Source organism: Pelophylax lessonae (assembly GCF_965119305.1).
Source record: "Pelophylax lessonae genome assembly, chromosome: 5".
Taxonomy (NCBI): Eukaryota; Metazoa; Chordata; class Amphibia; order Anura; family Ranidae; genus Pelophylax; species Pelophylax lessonae.
In genome coordinates, this window is record NC_138772.1 from 165,566,123 (window position 1) to 165,584,923 (window position 18,801).

At 41.9% G+C, this 18,801-nt stretch overlaps 1 protein-coding gene across 1 annotated transcript in view; it reads right to left on the reverse strand.

The window, feature by feature from the left end:
• The window catches only part of DYNC1LI1 (dynein cytoplasmic 1 light intermediate chain 1), a 61,647-nt gene that overhangs the window by 21,334 nt on the left and 21,512 nt on the right, over positions 1-18,801 (reverse strand). Inside the window, exons 3-5 of the mRNA XM_082259467.1 lie at positions 12,659-12,775; positions 10,809-11,039; positions 67-236 (exon numbers count right to left, since the gene is read on the reverse strand). Of these exons, the coding sequence (XP_082115593.1) occupies positions 67-236; positions 10,809-11,039; positions 12,659-12,775 (518 nt within the window). The remainder of the gene's footprint in view (positions 1-66; positions 237-10,808; positions 11,040-12,658; positions 12,776-18,801) is intronic.

Genomic DNA, 18,801 nt, shown 5'->3' on the forward strand with positions numbered 1-18,801 from the left:
ATTGCATAATATATATTAAAAAAAAACAAACAAAACAAAAAAAAAAAAAAAAAAAAAAAAACTGACCTTTGTGCAAACTACTACTACAGGAATGCCAAGGTTATGTGTTAAGGTGTCTTCTCCCAGGGGCAGAATAACACTTTCATCCCGATCCTCTTGCGAGGATGTAGCCCTCCTCTGTGGTGAGGCAGGGAATTCATCTCCAGGCTCTACATATTCTTGGAAGTTTCTAACCACTAAACGAAACACAAGTAAAAATAAATGTGAGAAAACTGAAAGTGTATTATTTCTTCATAAGCCTGCATGAATACATTTCTAAAATAGTACAATATGCTGTGAATAATATTTTAAAAATGCTGTACCCTTTTAAAATAAAGGTGTGCCCTGCAAGGGCTTTTCTTACCTTTTCAGTAGTTGCGTCTCCTACATCGCCTTCATTTCCAGCTCTGCGGCCTCCATCATTGCCTTAGGCATTCGACAATTCCAGGAGTGTTGGATGCCTGAGTCTTGTGCCACAAGGAGGTAAGACTCCAGGCATGCTACCTCCTTGTGGCAGAAGACTCGGGCATCCAACACTCCTGGCGTTGTCGAATGCCTAAGACAATAATGGAGGCCGCAGAGCTGGAAATTGAGGCGAGGTAGGAGACGCAACTACTGAAAAGCCAAGTAAAAAAGCTCTTTTCTTGCGAGGCACCATCACTTTGATTCTTTTTCGCCCTGACAGGGTCACTTTAAAAAGCAGTTGCTGAGCTCCCATCAAGTTGCTTTGCTGGAGAATGATGTCATCAGTCCGCAGCATCAGGAGGAAGTATTTGTTTTGACACCCACCCCTAGCTTTCACTCGTAACAAGCCTTTGTAACCAGTCATAAAAGGCTGTAGCAGAGGGGGGGGGGGGGGGGCTGAACCGTGTGAGACACCATGGGATTGATTTACTAAAGGGGAATACAATCTGCACTGGCTCTAGATCTGAAGTAAAGCTCTGCTGATTTCTATCATCCACACACCTGCCAGGAAAAATGCTGTTTTTTAAATTTTCCTTGCATGTGATTGGGTATTCTTTGCAAAGTAAAACTTACCTCATTTACTAAGCTCTGGAGTAACTGCACTTGCAGTGCACAGTATATTTGCCTTTAGTAAATCAACTCCCAAATGAACACATAGCCTAGCAAATAAAAAAAGACTACTGGACCAGCACCAGGATTTAAAAAAAAAAGTGTCATATAGGAGAAAAAAAGATCTCAACTGTGGATGTTGCCTGAAAAAAGATAGCGCAGTCCATTCAAAAAGAAAGAGGACTAGGCCGTTGACAGGAGGCTTACTGTGAACTCTGAGAGGTAATACCTGCAAGTGGTATACATGACTTGACACGCATGTATCGAAAGTGAATGAATACACTATATTGTCAAAAATATTGGGACGCCTGCCTTTACACGCGCACATGAACTTTAAAGAGGAAGTAAACCCTCCTCTACAACTTGTACCTATAGGTAAGCCTATGATAAGGCTTACCTATAGGTACTGTAAATATCTCCTAAACATGTACCGTTTAGGAGATATTTACCTTACATGCAGCCAGTGACGTCACTGGCGCAGGCGCTCTGAAGGAACGGCCGCTCGTGCCGTTCCTTCAGAGACCCGTGCCGTGACTGTCGGCTCCCACGCGCGGGAGTGACGTCACCGCGGCTCCGGCCAATCAGATTGCCGGATGCCGCGATCCCGGAAGACGGGCGACTGGACATGTCACCCGTCATAGAGGTGAGTGAGCGGCACGGCGGGGGCTCGTTCTAAGGTAAGTATTGCATAATGAGCTAGTATGTGATGCATACTAGCTCATTATGTCTTTCTCTTACAGGTTGCAAAAAAAAAAAATGGTACGGGTTTACAACCTCTTTAATGGCCTGCAATCCTGACCTCAATCCGATAGGAACACCTTTGGGATGAATTAGAGCAGAGACTGCGAGCCAGGCCTTCTCTCCAACATCTGTGCCTAACCTCACAAATGCGCTTCTGGAAGAATGGTCAAATGTTCCCATAGACACACTCCTAAACCTTGTGGACATCCTTCCCAGAAGAGTTGAAGCTGTTATAGCTACAAAAGGGTGGGCCAACTCAATATTGAACCCTACGGACGAAGGCTGGGATGCCATTAAAGTTCATGTACGTGTAAAGGCAGAGGTCCCAATACTTTTGACAATATAGTGTATATTGAACACTAAAAAGGGACAATTTATCATGCAGAGTGATACTGCTTCCCACTCTGGGCTATATACCGCAAATTTATTCCATGCCAATGCCTGCATTTTATTGCCCAAGCATTAAACAGTATGGTTGAGGGCTTGTTCACACTGTGTGCGGTGACCTGCATTTTTTTTCCACCCTTAGATTAAAGCAGGTCACCACTAGGGAACATAGAAAACAATTGTTTTCAATGTGCCTCGTTCATAACACACGGTCTGTGTGATGTGCAGTATAGAAAAATGCAGCATGTCTGCGTTGTTCCACAGCGCAACGGAGGACACTGCATGTCACCATACAACAGAGAAATGCAATGTGCTGCTGTGCAGAGAAACAAATCAAGTGCCACTATCTGAAATGTCGAATAAAGTTAAAGAAAAAAAAAAGGCGAGGCAATGAAATGCGTTGAGACAGGCATCACACTGCTCCCTGACCTGACACTAGCCCCTGTGGATTAATGTGAACATAGCCTTAAGCCTAGTACACACTATTTGTTTTTTGAAGAGCTAAAGAGCTCGGGAGGATCCGCTGTACTAACTATGTGATGTTAGTATAGTGATATTCCCCGCTGAGCTATTGTGTTCTGACGGGATGATGGCCACCGCCAGAACACACAAGTCACAGCTCTCAGCCAGTGGCCGATGCCGCCGGATATTCGGCCCATGTGTATGGCCCCTAACTCCCTAGCTGAGAAATGCCAGTGATGGGATAGCGTTCTCTTTCCTTTCCTTTTTATTTTAAACTCATTCATTTTCATAATGTTCTGCTGGCTTCTGGACTCCAAATCAAGCACATCTGTATAGCATGCTACTATGGTTAATAAATAAGCGATCTGTATTTTTTAAAAGATAAATTCCTCTTCACATATTTCACTCTGGTCCATGTCAGATAAGAGGTTCTGCCGCCAGCAACTTAATTTTTTAAAAGAACTTCTAGACATAACTGGAAAAACGAATGGGGGGGGGGGGGGGGGGCATTCAATAAGACATTTGCACTACACTTCTTTCTGGCAATGTGGATGTTTTCAAAGGCCTTGCTCCAATTTTTCTTTATACCCATATGACATTTTCATGTTTAGTGCTATTTGCAAAAATTTTACTATGAGGCTATTGTTAACAAGTAGAGAAAGGTCACCGTACTGCCGATAAGGAAAGTAGAGATACACAAGACCTCTTTCACGGCGGAGTCAATTTTGTCATAGGGTGTGAAGAATGAAACCGCAGGAGCATAACAGCGCCTGCCAGTATAACAGATGATTATCTGTAGGAATAAGTGTAAAATTCAGTGGTGGCCCTCTCAACAACAGGTTGGTATTTAGGGGTGTATCCAAAAGTAGATCCAGCATCCAGAAGCAGATTCACTATGTCCAGCAGACCAAGCTGCACCCTGGGCTTACATGAGTAAGCGGCACCCTGGTCTCTTTTTCTGTAAAGTGGATCCTGCACTAGAAAGCAGTAACGTGTAAAATCCAAGTCAACCTATCGAGTGTCAGCTTTCAGAGGCACAGAATAGCAAGCATCTGCGGGGTGATTGCTGACTGGCTCCTATGGGTTACCATTTTAAACAAATGTTCTTAATCCTATGTTTTACTAAAACAACTAAAGAGCAGCTGCAGGCAGAATTTCACATTGGAAGGTACAGGTGAACATAAAGGCCAAGCAACAAAATATGGTTCAACTTAAGTTTATCCAGAAATAAACATGGAAATTCAATAAAGCTGCTGTGCCACTTTTCTGGTGTTAATCCCTCTTGTAAATGTATTGCGCTAAATTCATCAAGGCAATGCTTTAGGTTCGGACAGCGACACGTGCATCAAATACAGGTAGTTCTAAAATGCGAAACTTTTACATCCTATCTCATTGAATGCACCACTTTTACATTGTGTCTCATTGAATGCACCACTTTTACATTGTGCCTCATTGAATGCACCACTTTTACATTGTGCCTCATGGAATGCACCACTTTTACATTGTGCCTCATGGAATGCACCACTTTTACATTGTGCCTCATGGAATGCACCACTTTTACATTGTGCCTCATGGAATGCACCACTTTTACATTGTGCCTCATGGAATGCACCACTTTTACATTGTGCCTCATGGAATGCACCACTTTTACATTGTGCCTCATGGAATGCACCACTTTTACATTGTGCCTCACTGAATGCACCACTTTTACATTGTGCCTCATTGAATGCACCACTTTTACATTGTGCCTCATTGAATGCACCACTTTTACATTGTATCTCATTGAATGCACCACTTTTACATTGTGCCTCATTGAATGCACCACTTTTACATTGTGTCTCATTGAATGCACCACTTTTACATTGTGCCTCATTGAATGCACCACTTTTACATTGTGCCTCATTGAATGCACCACTTTTACATTGTGCCTCATGGAATGCACCACTTTTACATTGTGCCTCATGGAATGCACCACTTTCACATTGTGCCTCATGGAATGCACCACTTTCACATTGTGCCTCATGGAATGCACCACTTTTACATTGTGCCTCATGGAATGCACCACTTTTACATTGTGCCTCATGGAATGCACCACTTTTACATTGTGCCTCATGGAATGCACCACTTTTACATTGTGCCTCATTGAATGCACCACTTTTACATTGTGCCTCATTGAATGCACCACTTTTACATTGTGCCTCATGGAATGCACCACTTTTACATTGTGTCTCACTGAATGCACCACTTTTACATTGTGCCTCATTGAATGCACCACTTTTACATTGTGCCTCATTGAATGCACCACTTTTACATTGTGCCTCATGGAATGCACCACTTTTACATTGTGCCTCATGGAATGCACCACTTTTACATTGTGCCTCATGGAATGCACCACTTTTACATTGTGCCTCATGGAATGCACCACTTTTACATTGTGCCTCATGGAATGCACCACTTTTACATTGTGCCTCATTGAATGCACCACTTTTACATTGTGTCTCATTGAATGCACCACTTTTACATTGTGCCTCATGGAATGCACCACTTTTACATTGTGCCTCATGGAATGCACCACTTTTACATTGTGTCTCACTGAATGCACCACTTTTACATTGTGTCTCATTGAATGCACCACTTTTACATTGTGCCTCATGGAATGCACCACTTTTACATTGTGCCTCATGGAATGCACCACTTTTACATTGTGCCTCATGGAATGCACCACTTTTACATTGTGCCTCATGGAATGCACCACTTTTACATTGTGCCACATGGAATGCACCACTTTTACATTGTGCCTCATTGAATGCACCACTTTTACATTGTGTCTCACTGAATGCACCACTTTTACATTGTGTCTCATTGAATGCACCACTTTTACATTGTGCCTCATTGAATGCACCACTTTTACATTGTGTCTCATTGAATGCACCACTTTTACATTGTGTCTCATTGAATGCACCACTTTTACATTGTGCCTCATGGAATGCACCACTTTTACATTGTGCCTCATGGAATGCACCACTTTTACATTGTGCCTCATTGAATGCACCACTTTTACATTGTGTCTCACTGAATGCACCACTTTTACATTGTGCCTCATTGAATGCACCACTTTTACATTGTGCCTCATGGAATGCACCACTTTTACATTGTGCCTCATGGAATGCACCACTTTTACATTGTGTCTCACTGAATGCACCACTTTTACATTGTGTCTCATTGAATGCACCACTTTTACATTGTGTCTCATTGAATGCACCACTTTTACATTGTGTCTCATTGAATGCACCACTTTTACATTGTGTCTCACTGAATGCACCACTTTTACATTGTGTCTCATTGAATGCACCACTTTTACATTGTGTCTCATTGAATGCACCACTTTTACATTGTGTCTCACTGAATGCACCACTTTTACATTGTGTCTCATTGAATGCACCACTTTTACATTGTGTCTCATTGAATGCACCACTTTTACATTGTGTCTCATTGAATGTGCCAAATGTAAAAGTGGAGCGGATTAAGACCAAATCTCTTTTGGCGTACAGAAAGAAAAACTAGCTCAGACAGATTTTGCGAAAGTGTCTCTCGTACATAACGTGGCAAAGCATGAGCCAAATAAGTACAAGGTATATGAATTTGGTACATTCTTCACGACTTAAAATGCAGGAGACACACTTTCGCAAAATCTGCCTGCGCCAGTCTTTATGATTTCCAGGGATACTGTTTTGTATTCTTTGCTGAGAAAGAACTAAAACAGCAACAGCCTTCTTTTTTCTGGCTCCTGGATAACAGAAATGTTTATATATATTTTACTTGCTTGCTTGCGAATGCTTTTTTTCAGCCATCCCATCTATACTGGTAAATCATAAGCAATCTTTGATATTTATATTGGCCAAAAAATGGTAGCCTTGAATAGCCAGCATTACACCCATAACAGGTTTGTTTTCATACCACTACAGAACACCACAAGTAAAGCCTAGTACACACTAGCAGTTCTTTTTTCGTTTACCCCAACGTGCTTAAAGAAAAAACTGAAGCGCTCAAGAGGAGCCGCTGTACTAACTATCCAATGTTAGTGCAGCAATATCCCCACTGAGCTATTGTGTTCTGATACTGGGGACACCTCCGTCACCAGAACACACCAGTTACGTTCAAAGCAAATGGCTGAGTGCGCTGATCGACAGACCTTTTTCGGTCATGCCTCTTCGAGAAGCCAGACGTTCGGCTGACTTCTGTCAGACTGGCTGCTGTACACACGGGCCGAATGTCGGTGGATTCAAAAAGAAACCACCCGATGTTCAGCCTGTTTGTACGGGCTTATAAACCCAATGTTGAGGTGGTTTGTTTTTTAGTCTCATGGCTGGGTATATCAGCTAGAAGCAAGCAGCGTCCTGGGCTCCGATTTTGGAAATTCTTCTCCAATCTTAAAGCAGAACTAAACCCTCTTATACTTTACAGCCAAGGAAGCTGCTATATTAGCCTCTGTTTGATCAGAAGCTGCCAATGCATGTATGATCTGCTGTGACATCAGTCATTTGTGGCTTGACAGTTTGGTTGAGAGCTAACATAAACACACTAGTATCAGCAGTGTTGGGGTAGTTACTCAAAAAATGTAACTAGTTACTTCTGTAAATTGTAACGAGATTACATTACTAGTTACTGCATTTGAAAAGTAACTTCACTACTTATTACTTTACTTTCCTCTTTCTTAATTGACCGTGTAGAAGAAGATACATGACACTCTTTCTGCATAGAGTTTATTGTATAAACACAGGCTTTGGGAAACAGGAGAACAAAACCTGAAAAAACAGAATAAAACAAAGTGCAACAAAAAGTCATAAACTTCATCCCTCTCTATACCTCGAAATCACGATTGTATCGCACGGCTTGGGTAACGCAGGAAAGCGAGTTCCTATAGCCTAGTAAAGTAGTGTAGTTACCAATATTAGTATTGTAACTAGTTACGTTACTTTGTTACCAAAAAAAAGTACCAGTAATGCAGTTACTGTTATCCATTACTTTGTAACTTGTTACCCCCAACACTGAGTATCAGTTATAAACTCAAGGCATACCTTAAATGTAACAGTTTTGGGAAGCAGTTTCTTTAACTGGTGGATCTGCTTCTGGATACACCCCTAAAAGATTAACTACCTTTTTAACTTCTTGAGAGGACCACAACTGAATTTACACCAATTCCTACAGGTAAATTATCTGTTATACCGACAGGCGCGGGTTTGCTTTTGCAGTTTTGTTCTTTATGCACACAAGATAGCTGCCACAGAGTTTACTCAGTAAACCAGGTGTCTAGTTAATCATTGCAAGTGATACTAAAAGAACATTGTTACCTTTTCCTCTACTGGCTAGTGCATATCTCCAATTGTTATTGCTCTATTATATACATTTTATTTTTGGTCTATTAAGCTAGCCTTACTTATCTTTGGATGGGGAACGTGCGCAAATAAATTCATTCTTAAAGTGTTACTAAACCCACAACAGTAAAATCAGTCTGTATATGCAGTAAGTGCTGCTTCACATTTGTGCGATTGCAGAGATCGCATGTAATTAATTCGGAGCGCACTGCTCCTAAATTACCTGCGATCTCATGTGCGGTGCGAATTTCAGCCATACACTTTGTATGGCTGAATTCGCACTGCATCCGCAATAAACACGCACATGAGGCTTTTTTTCATCCGCAGCAGAATCGGATCGCATAGTGGTTCACACTACTGTGATCCGATTCTGTGCGAACATGCAGATCGCACTGCGATATGCGATCGCAACTGGAGGTGTCGTTAACTTTAATTGACACCCCCTGCATATCGCATATGGCAGTGTGAACTGCCAGAGGTGCGCATGCGATGCGGGATCACGCTGCATATTCACAGCCTTCCCGCATCGCACAAATGTGAACCGGGACTTAAGCATGCTTGCTGTACTCACTGTGGAACCTAAAGTGTTATTCCTCCGCAGTGTTTAAAAAGGCTGTTTGATCCCGTTTTCTCTGATCCTCCCCTTTTTTACTTTCCCCAATCCATCCTTTGCTAGCACAGAGCCGTGGAGGCACACTGCACATGCTCAGTTTGGTGTGTATTGCTAGAGGGGTTTTTTTTTTGGAAAGGTGCATGTGATCAGCACAGGGCCAATCAGCACTGTGCAGACAGAGGTACAGCAGTCATGCAGCCTCATAGGACAGTCAGAGGAAAAAGACAACTCCTCCTACAAGCTTTAAAGTATAACTAAAGGCAAAACTTTTTTTTTTGTGTTGGATAGAGTAGAGATAGATTAGAACACCTTTATTGCTATACACCCTCCCTATTCATCCTGTTTACCATTATCATTGAAAGTGAACGTAAAAAAAAAAAAAAAAAAAATGCCAGAATTTTGGGTTGTCCCCAGAAAAGTAATAGAGGGGAAATGTTCCAATGGGGACACTAGTTCTGATGACCTAGGGGGTCCCCAACAAATTCCCCTAATTTTCAAGGATTTCGTCTCACTTCCTGTTTGGCTAAGGGACAGGGAAATCTCCGCAATGGGTCAGAGATGGCGAACAAAAAAAAAAAAAAAAAAATCTGACGGGTTGTAACCGTCTATCAAAAATGAAAAAGAAAAAAGAAAAAGATTTTGCCTATAGTTCTTCCTTAACCAGTCCTCGACCGGACACCGATAGAAGTCGGAAGACTGCTATATACTGCAAAAGAGAAAAGGTATTTGGCAGTTTAGATTTACTAAAATAATTGGAATGACATGTTCTGTGTACTGTGGGAGATCAGATATAGTGAATGCAGGGTCCTGGGTTTAGTAACACTTTAATGGAAGCCCCACGCACCATGTTGTTTTTGTACATACCATGAGGCTCTGTGCAACTCGATTTAATAATAAGGGTCTAATAATCTCTTTCCCTATGTTTCTGTGGGTAAGGAAGTCCAAGGGAATGAATGAGCTGCCCTAAACACAAAACACAGCCGCACAAATCTAAAAGGAGCCTTAGGAGCGACCTAAACCTGGGAAACGTCAGCTGCATGCACGATAGTATTAGCCTGCATTGTGTAGCAATGAACACACATGTCGCGATTTTCCCCACCTTCATAGTGCAAAAAAATCATGCTGTGCTTGCAGTGCCATTCATTGCTAATGGCACCCCAAAACATGGCAACAAAGACAAGTGTTGCGCACATAAAACCCCTGGCAAACACAGCAAAACACACAGTAAAAATGTGCAAACCTCAAATAGATACCTAAGCGTCTTTGCCGCATAGGCGGCCCATTCAAATGAATGGGCTTCCCTATGCGTGAAAATGCACAAAAAATCTACAAACATGCAGCAGTGTGAATGGAAGTGAATGGAAGCTTATTCCGATCTCTCTAGGCTCCACATCTTTCTAGGATCTGTCAAATTCTTCTGAGACAATTATGCGACAGATTCATAAACACCTTACTGGTATATACATAAATCTGTCACAAGCTAATATTTTTACTATGACTGTTGCACTTGTACTGTGGATTCTCTTGTTGTCACTGTGGTGGTTTGATTTCTGTAAAATTAGATTTTTTTTGTACTGTACAACTCTGTGGAAGGATTAATAAAAGCTTTTAATTAAAGAAAGAAATCTGTCACAAGCTGTGCTTTTTCCGAAACTACTGCGAGACAGATTTTTACTGAGCATCGATGGCCACTCTAAAGAAGTCCTCCTTAACACTAAAATCCCTGCATCTTCAGACATCCACGATCTAACACTAACCTATCTAGCCCTGTAAAGAAGAAATCCGTATACTTACGTTTTTTAAAGCCGATCCAACCCAATCCCTCACTGAGCTGTCAGCCACGGCTTTGCTGTGGAGGTGAGTGCAGAGGACACATCCGACAACAGAAGCTCTATTAGTAAGTCTATGGGTGACATCACTCCCCATTCATTTCACTTTCGGCTGTGTCCTCTACAGAGCTTCCGCTGCTGGGGACAGGATCAAACCGGCTTCAAAAAAGGTAAGTATACTGATTTCCTCTTTACAGGGCTAGATAGGTTAGTGTTAAATCGTGGACATCTATTGATGCAGGGATTTTATTTTTAGGGTGGATTTACACTTTAAAGAACTTCACTTACTTTTCTCTTCCATCTCCCTCATTTCTTCAGGTGGGATTTTTAGTTTATCTATGTGTTCGCGGACAACACTGGCCCATTTCTGAAGTGAATCCAAGGCCAACCAAGGCCGTGACATATCTAACACCAACATAAGTAATGTGTCCCTGACACTACCGACATCCATGGCAAACTTCAGCAGGCCCTTGTGATAAAGATCACCATCCAAAATCCACACGTTACATCTGGTTTGATCTACAAAAAGAGAATTTTAGTTACTATGTGTATACAGTGATAATGAACATGTCAAGTCAATATACTAAAAGACAAAATTAAATCAGAGCACAATAAAGAAACAAAATTATTATGTTGTAAAATTAGAAAAAAAGAAAAAAAAAAACTTAAAAGATGAGTTCACCTTTACCTTTTTTGCTATGGACCTGTAAAGCATTGCACCCATGATCAGCAGGTCGTGGGGGTAATGCTACAGTCCTGCAGACTGCCTGTGTATCTGTCTGCCCATACCTCTGATAAAGGCAGGCAGTTACACTGGGAAAGGAAGCTCAGTGAACTACCATAGCACATAACAGCGCCATGGTAGTTCATTAAGAACTACAAGCCGACAGCTGCAAAGGCCTGTCAGACCTTGTAGTTTTCCCATTCACAGAACACTGTGAATGGATGATGTGGCCAGGCGGCAGCGTCATTTATTCCCACGGCCCTGTGTGTGAATGAAATCCTTTGCGGTTGTCCGCTTGTAGTTCTCAACAAACTACCACGGTGCTGTGGAGTGCTGCTGTAGTTCATTGACTTCTTCCAGTCAGTGTATCTGCTTGCCCATATGAGATGTACGGCTACACAGATATACTGACATCTAAAAAGGAGACCTGTATGGCACCAGCGATCTGCTCCAAAAGATCAAAAATTACAAATGTACATTTTTTTTACTTGCAAAAAAATTAGCATTTATAATTTTTTTCTAAAAGGTGAACTTATCCCTTAAGGCTGCATTTACACTTTTGCGTAGCGGAAACAAGTATTTCCACTCGCGATTTTCATTGAGCGATCCACACACGATTTTGCATGTCGCATAGGGATAGCCTATTCATTTCAATGGGCTTCCCTATACATGTTTGTCGCCCGAAAAGAAGCTCCTGGGAGCATTATGCGAATTTAAAAAGGCGCAATTTGCTGCAACAATCGCAGAGGAATCACATCGTGTTTGGGGTGCCAATCCAAATCACAAACTGTGAAAGGAGCCCAAGTATTCAATCATTTCTAGAGAAAGCAGTTAGTGCTGTTAGCACTGCGTTTGCTGTACTTTATTTCCACCAAGAATCCTTACTGAGCGGTGACTAATAACTGTGGTTTCTTCAGTTCAATTGCAGCCAAGGAAAAAAAAAAAAGTTTTTTTTCCCCCCCAAGAGGACAGGAAGGCACAGATGGCACCCCTTCCTTATCCTACAAATAATGGTTTTGTCTGTCTTTGCTGAAAAGTTTTCCCAACACATGAAGAAAATCTCCCCAACACATGAAGAAAATCTCCCCAACACATGAAGAAAATCTCCCCAACACATGAAGAAAATCTCCCCAACATGGATGAAGACAGCAATAATTATCTGACAGAGGATCTAACCTTCCAAAACCGTATCTAAAACAAAAGAAAAACTTTTGGGGTTGTTCTTTAACCCAAACTGGCTTATTTGTGTGACTGTAGCTACCTCAGGGGTAGTAGCTGATATGAATGATTTAAAGCGCTCGGTTTTGTGCTCAGTTTCTACACGCAATTAGTTGGAAGTTTAGCCGATATTCAGCTACTCGTTTCTATGTGGTTTTTGTCCATTATTGATCATCATCATTTCAGCTCTACTTGCCATCTCGGTCTTCATCATGGACGTTAATGTAAAGATATTCCATTCCTCTTCCTTTCTTGTACTCTTCTATCCCCTGCAGCTTTCCTATCAAACTTGTCTTGCCAGCTCCATCTTCACCTGTAATCATTTGATGACAATAGAGAAATTAATAACATTAACTATACATTACATTTACCATTATGATGAACGTTCTATTAGTTTAAACTGTAACAATCACCATTACACGGATTACAAGCATGGTTTAAAGCTGTATGAAACTCAAAGGCAAAGAGAGGTTATAAGTTACTGTGCCCAGGGAAAATATGGTCTGTACTACTAAATACATTTCTTTGTGTGCATCCATCAGCAAGCACCGCAGGTAATTGCCAGCTCTATAAAGCATATGTAAACCCTCACCTTGTAAAATAACCCATTTAGTTTAAAAAGAAGTGAAAGGCAAAACATTTGTGTATACATATATAAAAATATAATACCTTTTTCCCCCCTTTTTTTTATAAGTAATCACATACTCCCTTGCTCTCAGCTGCATACGGAGCAGGGGAGAAGAAACAGCAGTACACTGGTCTTCCCAGTGAATGGCTGTGCAAGGGGGGGGGGGGGATAATCAGTACAGGTCTGAATATTGGAGGAGAGCAGCCGAGTTCTCAGCCTAGCTAGAGAACTGACCACACTAATGCCTAGTGTGGTCAGTTTTTAATAGGAAAGTAGAGACTGGCAGGAACACCAGGGATTTCACACAAAGGAAGAAAAAGAAAAGAGGATACTTTTTCATACAAGTACATGGTACAGCAGCAGGCACATATCAGGAATATGGAATGTTGGCTTTACATATTCTTTAACCAATTCAAGACCCCCTAAGATACATTTACGCTATGGGTTTGAAGTGGTTTACTGGGGTTATGGCTAAAGCTATCAGCCATAACCCCGGTATTTTCTTTTCTTTTTCTGATAAAAGTGAACCGAGTGGCTTATTAGCCACTGGATTGCTTTTAGAAGCAGTGGGAGGAGTCACTCTCCCACCTCTCTCCACTCTATAGTATTTCTCGGGCTTACCGTTCTCACCAGGGGGGTTTTGCGGCTGGCCACAGAGGTGAGGAGAGACCAGATCATCTCTCCCCACCTTAATGATCTAGGAGGACCAGAGCGATGGTTGTAAACAGTTTTTTTTTTTGAAAGCAGAAGATCAAAAAATGTTTTTCTTTTCTTTGATCTGATGCTTTCAAAGATAGAGGAGAGTTCTGGAGTCCTTTAGACCCCAAATGTCTACATAAAGAGGACCAGTCATGCCTAATTTCTATCGCAAGGGTTGTTTATATTTCTTGTGATAAGAATGAAAGTGATCAAAAAGTAAAAAAAAAAAGTCAGTGTAAGCGTAAAAAATAATTTTAACACGCCAACCTAACGCATACAATAAGTCAGGTGTACGCATATGTAAACTGTGTTCGTACCACAAACCAATAAGAAAAATCACAACCACAGCAATGCTGCCTATTATCTTGCAAGTAACTTCAACTAACACAACTTCAAAGAAAAAGCCGAAGCAGAAGTTGGCTTTATTGAAATTAAACAAATAAGTTCCTTCTTTAATATCAAGAAATTTAATGAACCTCCACTATAAAATTCCAGTAGTGTTATAGTGATTATTTTAGACACCGGCTACAAATACCAATTGCCAGACATGAGCATTCCATGTGGAATAGGGCTTATTAAAGTTGCCTACAGACATGCAAGACTATTCGCCTAATATGGTTGTGTACAACATTCCCTAGCAGAGCCTGTTAGAAGGAAGAACGGATTGCTCCCACCTTCCTCCTCCATAGGTACAGATAAGCACATTCACCCACTATGAACTCAAATTTTCATATAGGAAAATGACATTGTCTGCACATAGCTGCCTCTACTCCCAACATGTATACTTACCCATCCAAGCACTGTCCAAGCAGGGCTCTGGGTATGGGTGGAGGGGGACCTCCTTATGTGACAGCGCTCTGGCCTGAGTGACCAATCACCAAACACAGACGTGAGGCAGTGCCATGACTTTTCCCTGACTAAGCTCGGACATCATTCAAGCACCAGAACTTAAACAGGTGAGGGAGTAGTAGGAAGCAGACGATGATTAAATATGGGCATGTGTCCATATAAGGGCATTAACGCGTTACTAAACCCAGGACACTGCATTCACTATATCTGGCCTCCCACAGTACACAGAACATGGAAATGCAATTATTTTAGTAAATATAAACTGCTAAATACCTTCAGTCTTTTGAGTTTTATCAGTGTCCGGCCAAGCACTGGTTAAAGCTTGTAGAAGGAGCTTTTTTTCTCCTCTGACTTTCCTATGAGGCTGCTTGCCCCTTGACCCTCTGTCTGGACAGTGCTGATTGGCTCTGTGCTGATCACATGCACCCTCAAAAAAAAAAAAAAAAAAAAAAACACACACTCTCTAGCAATACACACCACACTGGGCATAAGGAGAGTGCCCCCAAGGCCCTGTACTACCAGGATATGGATAGGGGACCGTAGAAGAAGGGGAGGATCAGAGGAGATAGGATCAAACAGCCTTTTTACACAATGCGCAGGTTCCACCGTGAGTATAGCAAGCGTGCTTTACTGTATTTACAGATGGATTTTTACTGTTGTGGGTTTAGTAACACTTTAATTACACCAGCTTCTTTGTTTACATGTGCTCTGGGGCAAGGGACCTAAAGCCTAATTCTTTTGCACCATGTTATACTAGAATTTAGCGTACAGCATAACATGGTAAAAATAGATCCCTCCACCCCCAAACTGTACCCCCCCCCTCCCCCCCCCATGATCCTGTTTTTGGGTTCTTCTCCCCTTCCGGCAGCTCTCACTTCAAATTGGCACAGCAGTGCAGGCTTCCGCACTTGTACATACACAGTGCCTAGGACTCCTTCCCAGCCCAATAGGTTGGCATCCATCGTGAGCACCTTTTAAACCATTGGGAAGAAGGATTTTTGGAGCCACCATGCAAGGGCAAACCTGGTGCTGCTGGCCAGGCATATGGAATGATCCAGAGGCTGCACTCTCTTGTTCCATGCTGAAAATAAATGTTGAATTTCAACACTCTGGAGTGAAATTAGGCAGATGGATCTGCCTTGAGTAAGACACCATTAGGCCCAAGACCCTCATGCACGGCTCATGGATTACTGAGTCTGATAGTGGGGAGGAGAGACTAGAGTTAGTCGAAGAGAAGAAAAATTTGGACTGAGCCATGTCTAAGATCAGGAAGGGATACGATACTCCAAGCAGTGAGAGGTTTAATTGCTGGTACTGGAGATTTAGGATACACTTAAGTCTCTGTAGGGTCTGTGCGGTTCATTGGACATTGGATGACAGATCCTGAGTCAACTGTTCCCTCATAAGAATTTCATCCAGATAACCCACTAAGGCAGTCATGTCCAAAGTCCAGCCCGTCCTTTAGTTCCATACGGCCCCCAGAGACACCGCTGACTTTTGTCAATGTCTCTCTCTGAGACATCTCACATCCCGCCCGATGCAGATGCGATGGCTTGGGGGCAGGGCCTCTGGCCTCCTTCGGCAGCACCCGAGTCCCGCTGAGTCCCGCTCCGCCCCCCGCTCTGCTCTATCTGGCTGGCGCTGCCCACGACTGCGTGGGAGTGCGGAATAATTTGGAAACTGCATTCCTTCTCTCCTTCACCGCACACAGCCACCTGGACAAGCCGACCGAGGATCTTGTGGAGCTGACCAAGGAGGTGTCACCTCTACAATACTGATTGTTTATGTAAGTGTGATTTTATTCATAAAGCATTGATGCTTTTTAATATATATATATAATATATATATTATATATATATATATTATATATATATATTATATATATATGCCCTCACGCATGTTCACTTCATCAAGTCTGGCCCTCTTTGAAAAATGTTGGACACCACTGCACTAAGGGGATGTCCTGAGAACAGAGCAGAGGAGGGTAAACAGGTCTGAAAGGAAGCCTTAAAACCTCATAATCTGGGACAATGGCTATGACCCCATTAGAAAGAAGCTGCACTAGCATACCATGAAAGTCCACCAATCTTTGTGGGGATGTGGGCAAAATTTGACAAAAAGCAAGGCTGAGGCAGAAACACATTCTAGTTTTTAGACTAGGATGCAACGTTCTGTACCCAAACATCTAAAATGTCCTGGGACCAGATGGCCACCAAGCCTCCACTCTGAAAATTGGGAGCACCCATTATTAGAAGGCCTTGCTCGTGGACTTGGAGGACTTTTTGGAATTCAGGACTTATAGCGGAACAGAGTTCTAGGCTCTGCCTTGGACCTGGAGGCTAAGAAAAATATAAAAAAGGACCTGTCCCAAGGTTTGGAGGTTATGGATTAGAGCATACACGCTGGTCAATACAGTTCTCCATGTACATCGGAAAGATCCATGGGAAGCACTTCTAAACAAACCTATTGCAAATGTTTCCTGTCGGGAACCAACCCTAATTACTCACACCTTTTTGGCAAAGAGGCAAACAATAGCGAGGCCATGGAAAAAAACACTTCTAAGTTTTGAAGAGGTTAAAAATCAGATGCACAAACGCTTCCCCTTCTGCATGCATTAAAGATATTCCTGCAAGTTAAGTGTTTGGTGAGTTCAGCAATCTGATGAAGGTTGTCTGTAATAATTGTATCTGCTATATTCAAGGCAGGCATAGAGGTCTCAGGAAGAAATAAGGCACTATTACAACAACTGAAATCAGAATAAGGCCATTCTGGATATTTTGTGTATAGCAATATCTGCTAGCAAGGGCAGTCAGAGTCTTGTTAAAAAAGGCCACGGTTGAGGTTTTTTTTTTAATTTTATTTGGACTTCTTATAAAAAAGGGAAAAAACACATGGTGATAAAATGGTAGAATAAAACAATGAGTCTTCAATACTTCAGAGGTGATCCAGGCATCAGACAACACAATTTCAGTGGCTGAGTTTTTTTAACAGGCAAAACCCATACCAAAAAACTTTTCCAGGTTAGGCCAATCACAATCCAGGACTCGATGCAATAAGGAATGCACTGAAAAAGTCTAAACATATATGCCTTACCTTGTAAAACAACATATTTAGTTTAAAATAGAAATGAAAGGCAAAACATTTGTGTATAAATATAAAATTATAAATACCCCCCCCCCCCTTTTTTTTGTACTAGGTAATCATATACCTTCTGCTCTCAGCTGCAAAAAGACCTCAGAGAGCTAGGAGAGCAGAAACAGCAGCACACTAATCTTCCCGGTGAATGGCTGTGTGTGGGGGGGGAGGGGGAGTTGGCGTATCAGCAGAAGTCTGATCATTGGAGGAGAGCAGGCTAAGTTCCCAGCACAGCCAGAAAACTGACCACACTGTGCTCTTATGCCTAGTGTGGTCAGTTTTGAATGAAAGCACAGAGTGTACAGGTCAGCAAGTACATGATACAGCAAGCACATATTAGGAATGTGAAGTGTAGGGTTAACATATTCTTAACAGATTGAGGGCTCTTCAGAGAACCCAGGCTAGTCACTTTAGGTAAAGTCGACACAGGCAGCTCTAAATCTGGGCATGTACAGACTGCATCAATAGGATGTAAATGTTATTTTTACATTTTGGAGTAATGTCTGAGGACTGCAACTCCTCATATCTTACCCACAGATAAGGATGATACACAATTATCCTCAGCGGACATAGCAGAAGCAACTGCTGCCATAGGGTATTCAAAGAGACACTAGAGGAGAGGGCATGGAAAAAATACTTGTGGCCTCTGAGTCAGCAATCATTGTTCCAATTTTGTCTGTAAACACAGACATAGTAGATGAGATTTGTTCCCTTGGCAAGCCTGAGGAATGGTTAAGGTAAATGTAAACCCTCACCTTGTAAAAAAAAAAAAAAAAAAAACATTCAGTTTAAAATAGAAATGACAGGGAAAATAATTGTGTATAGATATAAAAAAAATGATAAACACCTTTTTTCCCCCTTTTTTGTTATACAAGAGATCAAATACCTTCTGTTCTCAGCTGCGTAAGAGTTAGGGGAGGAGAAACAGCAGTACACTGGTCTTCCCTGTGAATGGCGCTGGGTGTGTGTGTTGGACAAGTCTGGTCATTAGAGGAGAGCAGGCAGAGTTCTCAGCACAGCTAGAAAAC